Source organism: Pyrus communis, chromosome 12, assembly GCF_963583255.1.
Source record: "Pyrus communis chromosome 12, drPyrComm1.1, whole genome shotgun sequence".
NCBI classification, from domain to species: domain Eukaryota; kingdom Viridiplantae; phylum Streptophyta; class Magnoliopsida; order Rosales; family Rosaceae; genus Pyrus; species Pyrus communis.
Window position 1 is genome coordinate 626,919 of NC_084814.1, and position 15,982 is coordinate 642,900.

General features: G+C 38.7%; 1 protein-coding gene across 2 annotated transcripts; it reads left to right on the forward strand.

Annotated features, from left to right (window-relative positions):
- The first annotated feature begins 10,669 nt into the window (after positions 1 to 10,669).
- Positions 10,670 to 15,476, forward strand: LOC137710420 (monosaccharide-sensing protein 2-like). Of its 2 annotated transcripts, none has more exons than XM_068449435.1 (6): positions 10,670 to 11,411; positions 11,536 to 11,625; positions 11,796 to 12,356; positions 13,220 to 14,163; positions 14,364 to 14,551; positions 14,721 to 15,476. In XM_068449435.1, the coding sequence occupies exons 1-6, from the start codon at positions 11,360 to 11,362 to the stop codon at positions 15,163 to 15,165; spliced, it is 2,280 nt and encodes a 759-aa protein (XP_068305536.1). In that variant the 5' UTR covers positions 10,670 to 11,359; the 3' UTR covers positions 15,166 to 15,476. The 2 variants fall into 2 exon arrangements, with proteins under 2 accessions (XP_068305536.1, XP_068305537.1); XM_068449436.1 differs by having other exon boundaries at positions 10,672 to 11,320; positions 11,481 to 11,625.
- Positions 15,477 to 15,982: the final 506 nt, after the last annotated feature.

The window sequence follows — 15,982 nt, forward strand, 5'->3', positions numbered from 1 at the left end:
GGCCATAATGGTCTGGGTAGGTCAGTCGTCGCTGATTCCCGCTGCTTCTTTTGGCTGCCACCAGGTACTCGAATTAGCTTGTGCTTCCAGTCGTCGGGCCATGCAGTCTATCTGCTGGTGGCGACGTTTTTGAGGCTTAGATAACGCCGTATATATACCAGTAAGAGAATTGTAACTATACCAACGTTGGTTGCGTGGCTTAGGTGGCTTGAAGGTTTTTTGGCCCACCGATGAACTCGCATTGATGAAGTTACACGAGTAATAATTCTCATTATAGAATGGCGCATCAAAGTCAAGACGTCGTCTGACTGGGGTTGGATATTTTGTTTGTACCTGTGGGCCGAGTCTCTCGAACACCTACTGGTGTTGGCCAGCACCAAGTTCTTTCAGCGGTTTTGCTGCGGCTGTGGACGGTTGACATGAAGTTGGAGCCTGAGGTATTCTTTCTTCAGGTTCAGTTAGGACAACTCATGTTTTACAACAATCGCATAAAACCATTGGTTCATCAGTTTCTTCGAAATTAGAACCTAAAATAGATTCGACTATGGCCTGTCCCGAAAAGTCCATGGGCGGTTCATTTGAAAATAAATCAATCTTAAGTCTCGGCTGAGAGTTCTACGTATGGATATATTGTACTGGGACGAACTCAGCCTTCCCTTTCCCTTTGTTTTTAGGTAGATGAGCATCCACCATGCCATTTGTCATTTAAGGAAAGGGATTGACATCAATCGCTATCTGTTTCTCAGGAAATTTGAACTTACCTTTATCAATCCAACTTTGAATCGCATCATGGAACACGACGCAATTATTGGTGGTATACTTGTTTGAATTATGATATTTGCAATATGTTTTGCCTTTCAACTCTTCGGCCTTAGGGATGTTGTGTCCTGGCCGAAGTTTTATGATCTTTGCTAACAACAACTGGTCGAAAATTGCATCGGCCTTGGTGATATCGAAAGTGTAGACTTTCGATGTTTTAATCGTCTCTTCAGAGGCCGAGCGGGTTTTGGCATCCTTGGAATTGATTTGAGTTAATGCCTTGCAAACATATGGTTTATCTATGACTATTTCAATCGTGTCGACATTGGCGTTTTGGGGATCATCGTTTTCGGCCAATGCGTAACTAACTGTGGGATTCTTGTATATCGTTCCCCAGGATGGGAACTTTGAGATCTTTTTTTCTCGAAGCAAATAATCATACTGCTCAACGCACTGTGCCAGTTCGTACATATCTCAGATATTTACCCCCAGGAATTTCTTTTTGTATTCCACATCCAAGCCATTTCGAGTGATTCTGACGAATTCAACTTTAGGGAGAGGTACTCGGCACCAATTTCTGGTCGACTTGAACTTTGTCAAGTATTCAATTGGCGACTCGTTTGAGGCTTAAGCCATCCTAGCTAATGATGAGACTGACATTTCCATTCCCGGTCGATATAATTGTTCATGGAATTTTTCGACCAATTCCTCCCAACTCTGGACGGAGTTAGGTGGAAGGTTGATGTACCAAGCAAATGCTGAACCTGTTAGTGAGAAGTTGACTAGTCGTAGTTTATGGAAGTCGCTATTAACGTCTCCACATTGCGCAGTCAAACGAGCTACATGTTCTAACGAAGATAAGGATGATTCTCCAGCGAAAAGACTGAAGTCTGGGATCTTGAAGCCTTTAGGATATTCGAACTTCTCCACATAAGCCGGGTACGAATGGATGAACTTTGGGAACTTCGACCCCTTTTTTAAGGCTGAGTCTATCATCCTTTGGACCTCGATCATATTGACGGATGTTGTCTTCATTCCCTGGTCGAGCCCGTCTGTTTTACTGCTAAATCCCCCTCTTTTTTCCAAGTCAATTGGTTGGAGTCGAGCGGATCCTGTCTCGGCTTGTAGTAGAACATTCTTAAATGGAAGTTGTCAAGGTTGGCCGACATGGCCATCTTCGAAGGCTTTAATGACCAATAGTTCAAGCAATCTAGTCTACGTATCACTATTGTTTTGTATTGCTTCGAGCAAATTGTTCATTTTCTGGCCAATTGACTGTTCAACTTGCCGACATTTCTCATCAAGTCGTCTTCGAAGAAACGACCTAATCGGGGGATCAGAACCTTCCCCACCATCTTCGTCACAATCTTCCATTATTCCTTCGATGAAAATGCCTATAGTTTTGTTGGGAATTTCTGCGTTGCGAGGCTGGCTGCCGAGACAAACTTCCTATTCTCGGTGTGTCACACTTGCAGCCTTGGGTGGCATAGTAATGAGGGGATTTTGCAACTGTAACAAATCTTGACCAGAGCCTTGTACTGGCAAGTCTGTTGTTGACTTTCCCATGATTGTTTTCTTTTTACTGACCGTGTCTCAATAGTCATGAACTCCGAAGGTTTTAGCACTGGGTCCCACCGGGCATGCCAAAATGTTGACACTAAAAATTACAAAGCCTACGTGGCGCACATACCGAATAACTAATGAACTAACTACGTCATTCGGTTGATGCGGGGCGTGCCAACTAGTCAGCCGAGCTTAGCCGAGGAGTAAAATTTGTTAATGTTACGTTGAGCGCGTTGCTGACTCCTTGATTTTGCAACTGCGGCCGAGGAAGGAACAAATCTCGACCTTTGGGTTCTCGAGCCTGAAGACAAGGCTGCTAGTTTTGCAAAGTTCACGAATCGTCGGCGCCGGATTCAGTCACAGTGATTATATTCGTAAGAGTATAAGCACGTCGAATCGACACCAGATTATATGGACACAAGTACTCAAAAGAGATGTATGTCTTGATGGTGAATGTGGTTCGGCCGTCAGAATGCTGAACTCTGAAACTCACTTGTGAGTATCCAATCATAAAATCACTCGGCGTTCAATGCGCTAAATGTAGTAACTTGTAACACCTTACTTCACTGGGAAGGCTAATAAGATGACCTCTGCCAATAAGGATTAGGAAACCCTTCTCGACCGAGACTTGGATAGGTAACCAATCGGCCTTGACGCAATTCTGTTTATCTAAACTGAAGGTGCTCATCGGTCGGCTGATTCTACGGCAACAATGTTGTTTATCCAAACTGAAGATGTTCACCGGTTTCCTTCACAGTGCTGTTTATCCAAACTGAAGATGTGTTGGAGGAAAAAGAAAATAAAAAATCTCAAGATGTTTGAGAGGTTTGCGCAGGGCAATTGTATGTTGAATTGGAGGTCGTCTGAATGATGCACTCTGCTCTTTATTTATAGCAACAAATCTTCCTTGAGATCAAGTTGAACCCACATTCAGATTAGAACTTCTTATTCTGTTCCAACTTTATCTCGACCAATCCTACTCCTATTAAGACTTTGAACTCACCCCCATTTTCAGGCCGTATTCATTGCCGGTCGAGAATCCATATTGCACTAGGCCCCCTTATTGTATTGGGACTTCTTTGACCCATCTACTCATCCAAACTACTCTTTCTTGCAATAGGACTCGACCACCTTTACTGAACAGCCCGGGACCACCAGACAGCCCATAGTATATCTGGAAAAGCTTTGGGTCGAACCTACGCTTGGCCTAAAAATATTATTTTGGGCCCAAACAAAAACTTATATAATTGAGTGGTACGTATAATTATAGGTAGGATGGTTGTTTTTTTTTTTTTTTTGTCGTCATCTTGAAATTCTAATTCATGATCAATGAACATGCTCACGAAGAAAAGATGTAGCATATTTATAATGAAGCTTGTGCATTACATGCTTATAAACCAATTTGTATGCAGAACCTATGCATACCTGCTCAACCAAATCCCTCAACTTTTTCCCAATCATACTTACACATTCAATTTCATCTAATGATGGCCAACTGCCTAGAGTGGACTTGCCCCAGCATAGGTTCTCTGTTGGAGCTTCATGTAAAAGAACTTCATATGTGAATAACATCCAAATGAAAACCCAAAAAAAAAAAAAAAAAAAAATTGACGGTCCATAAAACATTACTTAGACATCTTTAGGCTAGGCATTTCAAATATTATGACATATGTAGGACTAAACTATCACTAATTTATTTGAATTTTTGCACAAATGATATTGAAATGATGATTTAAGAAATAAACAGTTTTGATTATGACATATTGTTGACTCTAAAAATTACAAAGCCAACGTGGCACGCATGCCAAGTAACTAATGAGTTAACTACGTCCTTCGGTTGATGCGGGGTGTGCCCACTCTTCAGGTTCTCGAGCCTGAAGACAAAGCTGCTAGTTCTGCGAAGTTCACGAATCGTAGGTGCCGGATTCGGTCACAATTATTATATTCGTAAGAGTATAAGCACGTCGAATCGACACCAGACTATATGGACACAAGTACTCAAAGGAGATGTATGTCTTGATGATAAATATGGTTCGGCCATCAGAATGCCGACTCTAAAACTCACTTGTGAGTATCCAATCATAAAATCACTCAGCGTTCAATGCACCTAATGTAAACTTGTAACACCTTACTTCGCTGGGAAGGCTAATAAGATGACATTTGCCAATAAGGATTCGGAAACCCTTCTCGACCGAGACTTGGATAGGTAACCAGTCAGCCTCGACATAGTGTTGTTTATCCAAACTGAAGGTGCTCCTCTGTCGGCTGATTCTACGGCAACAGTGTTATTTATCCAAACTGAAGATGTTCGCCACTTGCCTTCACAATGCTGTTTATCCAAACTGAAGATGTATTGGCGGAAAAAGAAAATAAAAAATCACAAGATGTTTGAGAGGTTTGCACAGGGCAATTGTGTGTTGAATTAGAGGTGGCCTTCTCAGCGTTCAAAGCCTTGTATTTATAGAATTCGTAGTGCCCCGTTGCCAAAATAGATTTTCCCAATTCCACTCTAACTCTTCTACATCCGGATATTGTTAATAAAACCCTTTGATAATATCACTTCGCCTTAGTCAAAGTGTCAATACTGTGCTCCAATTTGTATTATTAGCTTAACATATTAATTGGAAAGATAATTAATTGGAAAGACAGTTCACTTCCCAAAGCAATCACCTTACTTTTCTCAAGAATCCGTATCCCCCACATGTTGCAAATGCCTATCCAATTTGCAATTCGAATTCATCTCATCTGCAAGTTACCCATGCATACATGAAGACCACGTATCCCAATTTTGATCAAATTGTATTGCCACCTTATCACCACCACGTGTAAAATCTTTTCCCATTGTTCCACGTGGCTTTGTACGCGAGTCCATTCAACCATAAACCCCATGCAGCCGACTAGATACCAAGCTAACATCCATCACCTAACCTTATTAGGTTTCCTATTCACCATTATCTTCGGCTTGCATATCCATGTTAGGCCATGTGAAGTGTCTAAGAATCTGTATAATTTATTTTGTATAAGAAAATTAAGATAATTTATTTAAAGATAATTATTATGATTAAAAACCATAATATTATCTCTTAACAATAGCAAATTATCGTAACTTTCTTATTCGACGATTAAGAACCATGCTTACTCAACGGCCTCGATCGCTTGGGCCGATTGTGTAAAATCAGGTCCAAACACATAGGTATAGGAAAGATTCGTTATGTAAAAGGAGGAGGATTGTCCCCTCCTATTTTTGTCTCCTCTCATCCCCAACTTTTAATTTTGACCATTTAAAAGCAATCTGATGGTTTAAAATTGTGCCAAATATTTAACAAGCCTTATTTAATTTTTCTTATTGAACAAAAACAATCAAATAAATAAAAAAAGGCTCATTAAATATGTGACATAGCTTCAAGTCATCAAATTTCTTTTGAACTGTCCAGAATGAAAGGAAGGGATGCAACGGGACAAAAATGGTAAGGAAGAGAATTTAAAAAAAAAAAAAATGATCCATTTATAATCCTCCGTCATTAGTGGATGCCACGGGACAAAAATGGTAAGGAAGAGAATTTTAAAAAAAAAAAAATTGATCCATTTATAATCCTCCGTCAATTGGACTAATGGATCATCCAATTGGAAACGATAACCGAATGCATCCAATTAACCCAGCGACAGCCTTCCAATCCTCCAGCTTTAGACCATGGGCGAAAGCCTGGCGGAGTAATGCCACTTGGAGGTGGAAAGCCTACGAGTCATGAACTTCTTTTTCTTAGAGAATAAGCAATGAGGGTATCTGAGGACTTCATTTATAAATCTTATAATTAATTTGTTGTGACAATACATATCTTGTCTGAGCACTAAACTAGACGGTTAGTATCATAAAGTTACGGTTTTTTTTTTTTTTTTCTCGATAAAAAAATGAGGGCTACCACGTTGACCCTTTCCGATCGACCGTTTAATCACTTTGGGGTTTAAGGTTTCTGTCGATATTAAATGTGGCATGATGTCTTTCGTCGTCGAGTTCAGTTCGTTGGGTCGGTTTAGTTGCAAGGTTTTGCTCCCTTGGTCAGTGGTAGGTCGAGAAGCTTTTCCTTATCAGCCGTAGTTCAGGTACAAGTCCTATTAAAAAGGGTGGGACGAGGAGGTTCAATGGTATGATTTTAGTTTTTATTGTAAGCTTCTAGTCACATCCAATTTTAACTCTTGACGTCGAGCAATCTCTTCACATCCAACACCATTTTAAATGTATAACTTTTCATTAATTTCCTCAATATATTGGTAGTATGAGTTTACTAGGTTGGAGAGTTGATATTGGAGATCTTAAAACTTATAATTTAAATTCATATTAACGAGTTTGAGATTGGTTGGGTATGAATACAGCTTGGATTGATTATGTAATGTTTAGGGTTGAGATAAAGTGAAAATTACTGGTTTGAACAAAAACTTGAAATGTAGTCGCCAAGGGCGTTCGGACCTGGTTGATCGAATGTCTTAATAGTTAGGTTCGGTTGGTTGCTGTTTAACATGTCCGGTTGAGTTCGGTCTATATGTTGGAGATCGGTTGATTTTGGTTCAACACCTTTGAAGTTTTTTCGACATTGTGCCATCGAATAACCTTTTTTTTTTTTTTTTTTGCTTTGTCCGATAGTATGTTTACCTTTATATATTTTAGTGAATTGTTACACCGTGTTGTGCAAGAGCTTTATATTTTTGTGTTTTTTTTAACTCGAGCTTCTTAGGTTAAGAGGATAGTTCTAGATCATACATGTTACATTATGATATATTAACTAGATTCAGTTGTGAAAACATATTGTTTGAATACATAACAAAAAAATATATTGAACTTTATGAGGTGCCCCTTCAGATTTAAATTTGTGGCTCCGCTCATTCCAATATATATTGGTTGAATTCACCTCTATTAGAGAGGCAGTCAATAAATATGGTACAAATAATTTACTAAAAATTGGTATAAAAATGATTCTATTTCCTTACTTCCCTAGTGTTTACAAACACATAAAATAAATACATAATTATCGCCTCTTCCGTGAATTTCATAATATATTCCAGTTATAGAAGAGTTGGGAATTAGATCAACTAGGAATGCTAATTGATTCATACTGATTCCTTCTTTTCCTTCTCCGAATCATGATTTTTTTTCTATTTTAGATAAGTAAATATGAAATTAGTATCAGTTGAATATCATGCATGTATTCAGTAATTAATGGTGTGATTGAATTGGATTGCCGTCTTCGTGTAAGGAATATAATTCAAACTTCAAAAGTTGTAACATGTGACGAACCGAAAAAAAAAATTGGTAGTAACATGTGTCATCTGGAGTATTGATTTTTATATTGAAACGCAAATCTGTGTGGAAAAAAGGTTTATATGAACTTGTTGAATTTGGGCAGGTGGGATCTGCGACCAAAGAACAACCTATCAGTCAATTGAGAACAATATCACGGTTTCAAATCAAATCCGTCTCCCATGTCCATGTCATATGCCTAACTTAGAAACAACGTGGCACGTATTGGGCGGTGCGATTTTTGTAGTTTTGCTTGGGTACCCACGTTGCATGTAGATTTTAGCTAATGGTCTGCCTGGTACAAAGAACCAAATTATGGCATATACGCTTTGACAGGTAGATCTCTTCTTTTCCTTTTTTTAATTTTTTTTTTTTTTTGGTACAATTTAATAGCTCGAGTAGATTAAATTGTTCAATGGTGGAAGAGAGGAGGATCGGCAGGATGAAATCTACACTATAGTGCATAGATATTATTGTCCTCTGCTACTACAGTAAAACGTCATTTGCCTTCTTTTCTTCCCTTTTCACTTTGATTTATACACACACATATATAGGGAAGTATTTTTCATATACCTTTTTTATCTTCTTTCACTCATGTTTAATTATTATCATTTATTTCGTTTAATTTGATCACACTCTCCTAATAAAATTTAATTTCTTAATTTATAGTTTCTTATGAATGCCCATGAGTTTTAACTTACGTAATCCACGAGATCTGATTTCTCTTATTTTGTTTTGCTGAGTGAGCCTCCAACTCATGAATCTAGACATTAGGACCAACCTAAAATCTAATAACATAAATTACAGACTTACGTTACAAGTCTAAGAAGCAAGCTAATAAGATAATTGTGCTTTCAAAATGTGATTTAACGAGGCTTGCTAAGCAGGTGTTGGTGACGAAACTTTTAAAATCTACAAGGTACATGAAATTTCTTTGTTAACGAAAACTTTCGACTACTTAGAAGCACCGCAGTCAAATCCATGAAATGAGATATTTTTCTTTTACCACTAGAGATATGCTATTTATGTTCCAACCTTTGACCCGCTAGTCATAAGCCAAATGCAATACAAGCCAAGACAAAATTTCATACATCAGCAGCTTGGGCAACCATATATCCAGCTTTAACAGAATAAACACTCTTGCTTTGATGGTGCCTAATCAATTTTTCATAATTTTGTAAACTAGGCAAAGGAATTGACACGACAAAATGGAAGCGGTTTTAGAAAAACTTGGTATATAAGATATAAATCCCAACAACCATGAGCACTTGTAATATCATTAACACAAGTGTCAATCGGTAGGATCTAGGAAAGAAGAAACTCAAAAATTTGAAGATAGTGGTAGGTAAGGATCGGAACAAAGTCTATGGACTGACCATCTCCTACTTTACAAGGAAGCTCATGAGGATTCTCTTCGAATCTTTTTTGTGAGGATCTTTACATCCTAATCGTTTATTGTATATTGTGCGATCAGTTTTCGTTAGGTACTATATGTGTTTAATTTTAAATAAAAAATTCAAATGCCTTCTGACCACACAATGTACGATGAATGGTTATAATGTGAGGATCCTTAAGATCCCCACAATTTGGATCCGGATGGGATCCAAATCCGAGATTAGAGCCACATTTGTATCCCACATCAGCTAAAAGGAGAGTTATTTAGTACTTTATGAGCAATGATACCACACACATATATTGTCGAGGCCTTTTTGTGAAATTTCATACCTATTTCTCTCAGACGGTTAAAATGGTGGGAATATCGTCAATACCAACGGGAGGAGATCCCCTCACGATCTCTCCTACCAAATCCTAGGGATTCGGATATCTGGACTCTTGAAATTTGATGGGCTCCTTTAAAAGTTATAATAATTGTAACCGTTAGATCAAATTTCAAGAATCCGGATCTCCGAATCCCTAGGACTTGATGGGAGAGATTTGAAGGGAATCTTTTCCCAATACCGACTTGTGTGTGCATGTGCGGTCCGTTGTGTGCTTCTGCACAATAAGCTCCTATTCAATAATTCATATCTTTCCACATGTCAACAAAATTTCATGATGGATGTATATCTCAAAAGTTGTACCTTGATGTGTTAACTTTTCTTTTATAGAAATTTATTAGGTAAACTTGTGGGTAATAACGTAAAACACAATATTAATGTTAGGGAAGTTATCTATTTAGATCATATTTTGTAAAATTATATGATTTGATTATTGATGATTAAATTATTAATTAAGTGTTGATTAATATGCTTATTTCATATTAGTAACAAATCACATTGTTTATAAATTTAGGCTATAGGTCCACCTGACATTACTCTAACATTAAAATAAACTTATAAAAGAGACTTGAAAAAAGCTAATTGTTGTTACAATGCACGTATATCTTCAATCTTAGTTATTCAATTTTCTTTTGTTTTTTTTAACCAAAAAAAGTTATTCAATTTTCGTGTCATTCAAAACTAATTTATTTATTTTTTTCATTTTGTTATGTTTTTTGTTTTATTTGATTAAAGGGATGATTGATACGAATAAGAACTAGAAATAAAATGGTGCGAGGAACTAGTGGAGATCATTCGTGATAAATTCGGATATGAGTTTATTGAATTTGCGGTCCGTCGCCCATCATTATTTTCTAATTTTAGGTTTTTTTTTTTTTTTTCTTCCTTCGTGAATATGCAAGCATCTGTCATTGTTTGTCCTCTTCAAAGTTTCGGACAAAACAAATATTAAGGGAATTTCTTTTGCGAGCCCCGACTAATTTTGTGAATCGAAAAGAAGCGGAGAAAGGCGGAATCGGAGAAAAGTCCGAACAAACCAAAAATATCAGCTGCAAAACTAACTGATTAACAGGTGACCGGGAAATAAAGATAAAAATAATGACGGACAACAAGACAAGTCAAGAACTTGGCAGCTTCAATCACTTAAAAAATAATAAAAAAATAAAAGTGGAAGCAATCTACATCTACTCTTGCAATTGGCTTATGATTGGACTCCAAAGATGAGTAAGTTCAACACACACACACTCTCCCCCCTCCCTCTCTGTCACTCTCTCTCACTGTTATAGTGGTACAGTAGCATTTGTAGTATTAGGAACTAGGAAGTTAGGAACCCTTTTTAAATGTTCATCTGTTCTTTAAATTAGTACATGAAATTCTGGTTGTGGGTGGGCTCCTGCTCAATTGTTTGACAATTGTCCAAGTTATCCAGAACTCAACTCAGTTGGTAGTTAGAGACCGAGTGAAGTGGCTGACGGATGTTGAAGGGTTGTTGGCCAACTGCTTCTTAAACCCATCTCTCTCTCCCTCTGTTTCTCTTCTCTCTTCTCTCTAAATTGCTGTGGATCGGTCTCGATTGAGAAAAGGAATCTGAGGAGCCATTCTGGATCTTAATCTGCAAATAATATTAGTAAAAAATTGCAAAACTTGAGGCTGGATTTGTCTCTATACCAAGATTCCGCCTAAGACCAGCCAGCTAGCCACCGAAGCCAGTCCTCACCCATCACCCATTTTTAGGATATTTACCCTGCTGCTCTGGAAGCACAGATTGCAGTGCGTACACACACACACTCACACACACACTCACACACACACACACACTCTCTCTCTCTCTCTCTCTCTCTCTCTCTCTCTCCAACGGCCCTTTTTATTGAACTCAGTAGTGAGTGATCTGACATAAAGGAAACTCTCTGACCCCCTGAAGGAAGAGGTAAGCATCAAGCATCTTACTTTGAAGTGCTTATGGGAGATGCAATTGCAGACCTATTTACCCATTTGCAGTGAGGAGTGGCTACTTATGAGTGAGTTGGATCTGGGTCTTGTTTGAATGATTTTTCAAGTTCTCTGATGTGGCTACTTTTTCGTTTCAGGTAATTTTTGAGATTGGTGGTCTCATTCGTTCATTCGTTTGTTCATAATTCATTGGCGAAAAGATGAAGAAGGGAGCCGTGCTGGTGGCTGTTGCTGCTACAATCGGTAACCTGCTGCAAGGATGGGATAATGCCACAATTGCCGGTACTTATCCGCTACAGATTTACGATATCAATATCTTTTCGAGTTTAAAACTAACCCATGTTTGAAGTGAATTTTAAGCATTGCCCATTCACAGTCATTTTGCGTGGTTTGTTCATTCGAATCACAGTTTAGAGCCAATATATAGTTATTTCTTGCTTGTACGTTTCCAGGGGCTATTGTTTACATAACGGAAGATTTCTCCTTGGGGAGTTCTTTAGAAGGCCTTGTTGTGGCCATGTCACTCATCGGAGCAACATTTATTACAACTTGCTCAGGAGCCATATCAGATTGGATTGGTCGGCGGCCAATGTTAATAGCATCCTCAGTCTTTTATTTTGTGAGTGGTTTGGTAATGGTGTGGTCACCCAATGTCTATGTACTATGTATAGCAAGGCTGTTAGATGGATTTGGAATCGGCCTAGCAGTTACTCTCGTCCCACTCTATATATCTGAAACTGCCCCACCAGATATAAGGGGATCCTTGAATACTCTTCCGCAGTTCCTTGGTTCAGGCGGCATGTTTCTGTCGTATTGTATGGTTTTTGGGATGTCACTAATGGACTCACCAAGCTGGAGATTGATGCTTGGGGTTCTTTCCATCCCCTCTTTGATCTACTTTGGGTTAACGGTGTTTTACTTGCCTGAATCTCCTCGATGGCTTGTGAGTAAGGGCAGGATGCTTGAGGCAAAGATTGTTCTCCAGCAGTTACGTGGCACTGAAGATGTTTCTGGTTTGGTCCTTACTATTGGCTTGCAATATTTTGTTTGTATGCATAGATCCACTTTCAGATTGCATAGAATCTATCTCTTGTTAATTAGCGTTGACTCATACGTTAAATTGCGCTTGGTATTGCATGCTAAACTTCATCATATCACAAATTCATGCAGCATTCACTGAAATTTAGTACGATAAACCAGAGCGTTTAAAAGGCTGCATAATATCTTTATGTGTAAAAGATGCTCGGAGATGCCTTCATTGCTTCCTTTGGTTTCCCATTTAATGCTATTTTTATTTAGACAAATAGTTTTTCACATGTATAAAATGGTTTAGACATTTAGTTAATTTTTACTAATGCTCGTAGGAAACTGTATTACTTAAGAAGAAATTATGTTCTCAGATGTTTTCTGTATAGCATACCACAGCTCTCTGGTTGTTATATATAAACATAATAGAAAAACAAGTATAGGAATTAGGAAGGTGTGCACATGTTCACAAGAAGGTCCAATGGTTTCTTTCATTTTGTTTTTCTTTTCTTTTCTTTTTTTTTTTTTTTGATCGAATCCAAACGCTTTCTTGAATAATGCTCAGATTGTTATATGTTTGCTTCACATAAAAATCTGATTCGTCATCGCTGTTTCTACTTTTTGTTTTCACTTTCTTTGCCACATATAGATTAATGCTCAGATTGTTATATGTTTGCTGCACATCAATATTGTTTTCATAGACCTGTTGATATTGTGCTGGACTAGGAGTTTTAAGAGTGACAAGTACACTCTAATATAAGATTGAGCATTTATAGAAATGTCAAGTTTTTCCATTTGTGTAAATCTATGCCCCTTTATTGTAAATTTTGCTAACACATATGGTTTATAGGTGAACTGGCTTTGCTGGTTGAAGGTCTTGGAATTGGGGGTGAAACATCGATAGAAGAGTACATAATAGGCCCAGCTGATGAGCTTGGCGATAGTCAGGATCCAGCTGACAAAGATAAAATCAAGTTATATGGACCTGAAGAAGGCCTTTCCTGGGTTGCCAGACCTGTCACCGGACAGGGTTCTCTTATTAGTCTTGTTTCTCGCCAAGGAAGCATGGTAAACCAGGGCGTGCCTTTAATGGACCCTCTTGTCACTCTGTTTGGTAGTGTTCATGAAAATTTCCCAGAGACTGCAAGTACCCGAAGCATGCTTTTCCCTAATTTTGGCAGCATGTTCAGCACAGCAGATCGGCCTAAGACTGACCAATGGGATGAAGAGAGTTTGCACGGGGAAGGTGAGGGCTATGGATCTGATGGTGCTGCGGGAGACTCAGATGACAATTTGCATAGTCCATTGATTTCACGTCAGGCAACAAGTCTGGAAAAGGATTTAGTGCCCCCTGCTTCCCATGGCAGTGCTCTAAGCATGAGGCGGCACAGCAGTCTCATGCAAGGAACAGGGGAGACAGTTGGCAGCACAGGCATCGGTGGTGGATGGCAGTTGGCATGGAAGTGGTCTGAGAGAGAAGGCGAGGATGGAAAGAAGGAAGGAGGATTTAAAAGGGTATATTTGCATCAGGAGGGAGGCCCAGGCTCCCGTCGTGGGTCCCTTGTGTCACTTCCTGGTGGTGATGTTCCTGCAGAAGGTGAGTTTATCCAGGCTGCTGCTCTGGTTAGTCAGCCGGCTCTTTATTCGAAAGAGCTCATAGATAAGCATCCTGTTGGACCTGCAATGGTTCATCCAGCGGAAACAGCTTCAAAAGGACCAATATGGGCTGCTCTGCTTGAACCAGGAGTTAAGCATGCATTGTTAGTTGGAATGGGAATCCAGATTCTCCAGCAGGTAGTAAATCGTTACGGATAATTCTGAAGTTTTCATCTCTATCTTTTTATAAACAATAATTCCAAATACATTCACGGTTAAAGTATCTCCCTTTTTGGGCAATTAGTTAAGTTAATCTCTTCTTTCAGTAGGTAATTAACCTCAATTTGTAATCTTCACTAGGTTGAAGCTAATGACTGAAGTGTTAAATAATTGTGCAGTTTTCTGGCATAAATGGGGTTCTCTACTACACTCCTCAAATTCTTGAGGAGGCAGGCGTTGAAGTACTTCTTTCAGACTTGGGTCTCAGTTCAACGTCTGCATCCTTCCTTATAAGTGCATTCACAACATTGTTGATGCTTCCTTGTATAGCTGTCGCCATAAAGCTCATGGATATCTCTGGTCGAAGGTGATTTATTCTTCTCTACTTTTATTTGTTTTTATAATCTGAGCTCAAACTCTTGGGTTAGGGGCTCACATTCGAGGTCATATCTTTAGCTACATCGCTTATAAATTGGAATAACTGACAAGGAACACGTGTAGAGTTCAAATCTTAACTGGTGCATTCCATGTTGCAGGGTGCTGCTGCTGACTACGATTCCAGTGTTGATAGTATCACTCATCATTCTCGTCGTTACCAACCTTTTGACCTTGGGTTCAGTTCTTCATGCAGCACTATCAACCATTTGTGTTGTCGTCTATTTCTGCGTCTTTGTCATGGCGTATGGCCCGATTCCAAATATCCTGTGCTCTGAAATATTTCCCACAAGGGTGCGTGGCCTGTGCATTGCCATCTGCGCCTTGGTGTACTGGATTGGGGACATCATCATCACTTACTCGCTACCTGTGATGCTTGATTCAATGGGCCTATCCGGTGCCTTTGGGATTTACGCAGTGGTTTGTGTCATTTCTTTTGTATTCGTCTTCTTGAAGGTTCCGGAAACCAAAGGCATGCCCCTCGAAGTTATCACCGAGTTCTTTTCTGTTGGTGCAAGACAAGTTGCGGCTGCCAAAAACGAGTGACTGCAAACTCGTGCAGTGTTTTTGTGGACGTCCATCTTGTTACTTGTAGGGCCTTAGAATATTCAAGCAGGTTTACCCTTCAATTTTGATGTCTGTATGATAAAGTAGAGTTGCCGAGTGTTTTTATATGGGGAGTCAGATTTCTGGGGAATAGGGAAATGCGGGGTCTGGAGATTCTCCAGTGCAACCTATGTCTTAATATGGAATAAATTAAGGGGAGTTTTAACGAAAATGATCTAGCACTATTCATTATTAATCAAAAGGATATTTTATGTATGAAAAATTCATAATGGATCAATTTCCTTTCTTTATGTACTTTTATGTCATTATTTTATTATTGTAGTAAGGTCCATCATGATGTTGACATTTTTGTTTGGAAATACATTATTTTACATGATGATATTCGACTTATGCTAATTTGCTGCCAACTCTTCATGCTTTCATCATGTTATCGATGTTACGCAGCTCTTCTTCTGTCAAATTGTTCCAGTACTGTTCATTGTCGTCTACTAGCTTTGTATCTCGTTCTCTATCTTCTTTCACTTTATAGTACATTTCTGCTGTTTCTTCTTTGAAAATTTAAGGCTTCTAATAGGGCTAATGACTAAACCTTGTCTTACTGTAAATATGCATTTCTTCTTCTTTTGCTACTAATATCATATCATACCTAAAATCTTCAAACTCATGTAAAACTAACATTTGGATTCCTCGAAATTTTAGAATATTTTTGTATGAAAGAGTCCATCTATGTGAGGAGATAGGGATAGTCTAAATGACTCCTCATTAATCATGGATATATGTTTAGCTTTCTCCTTAT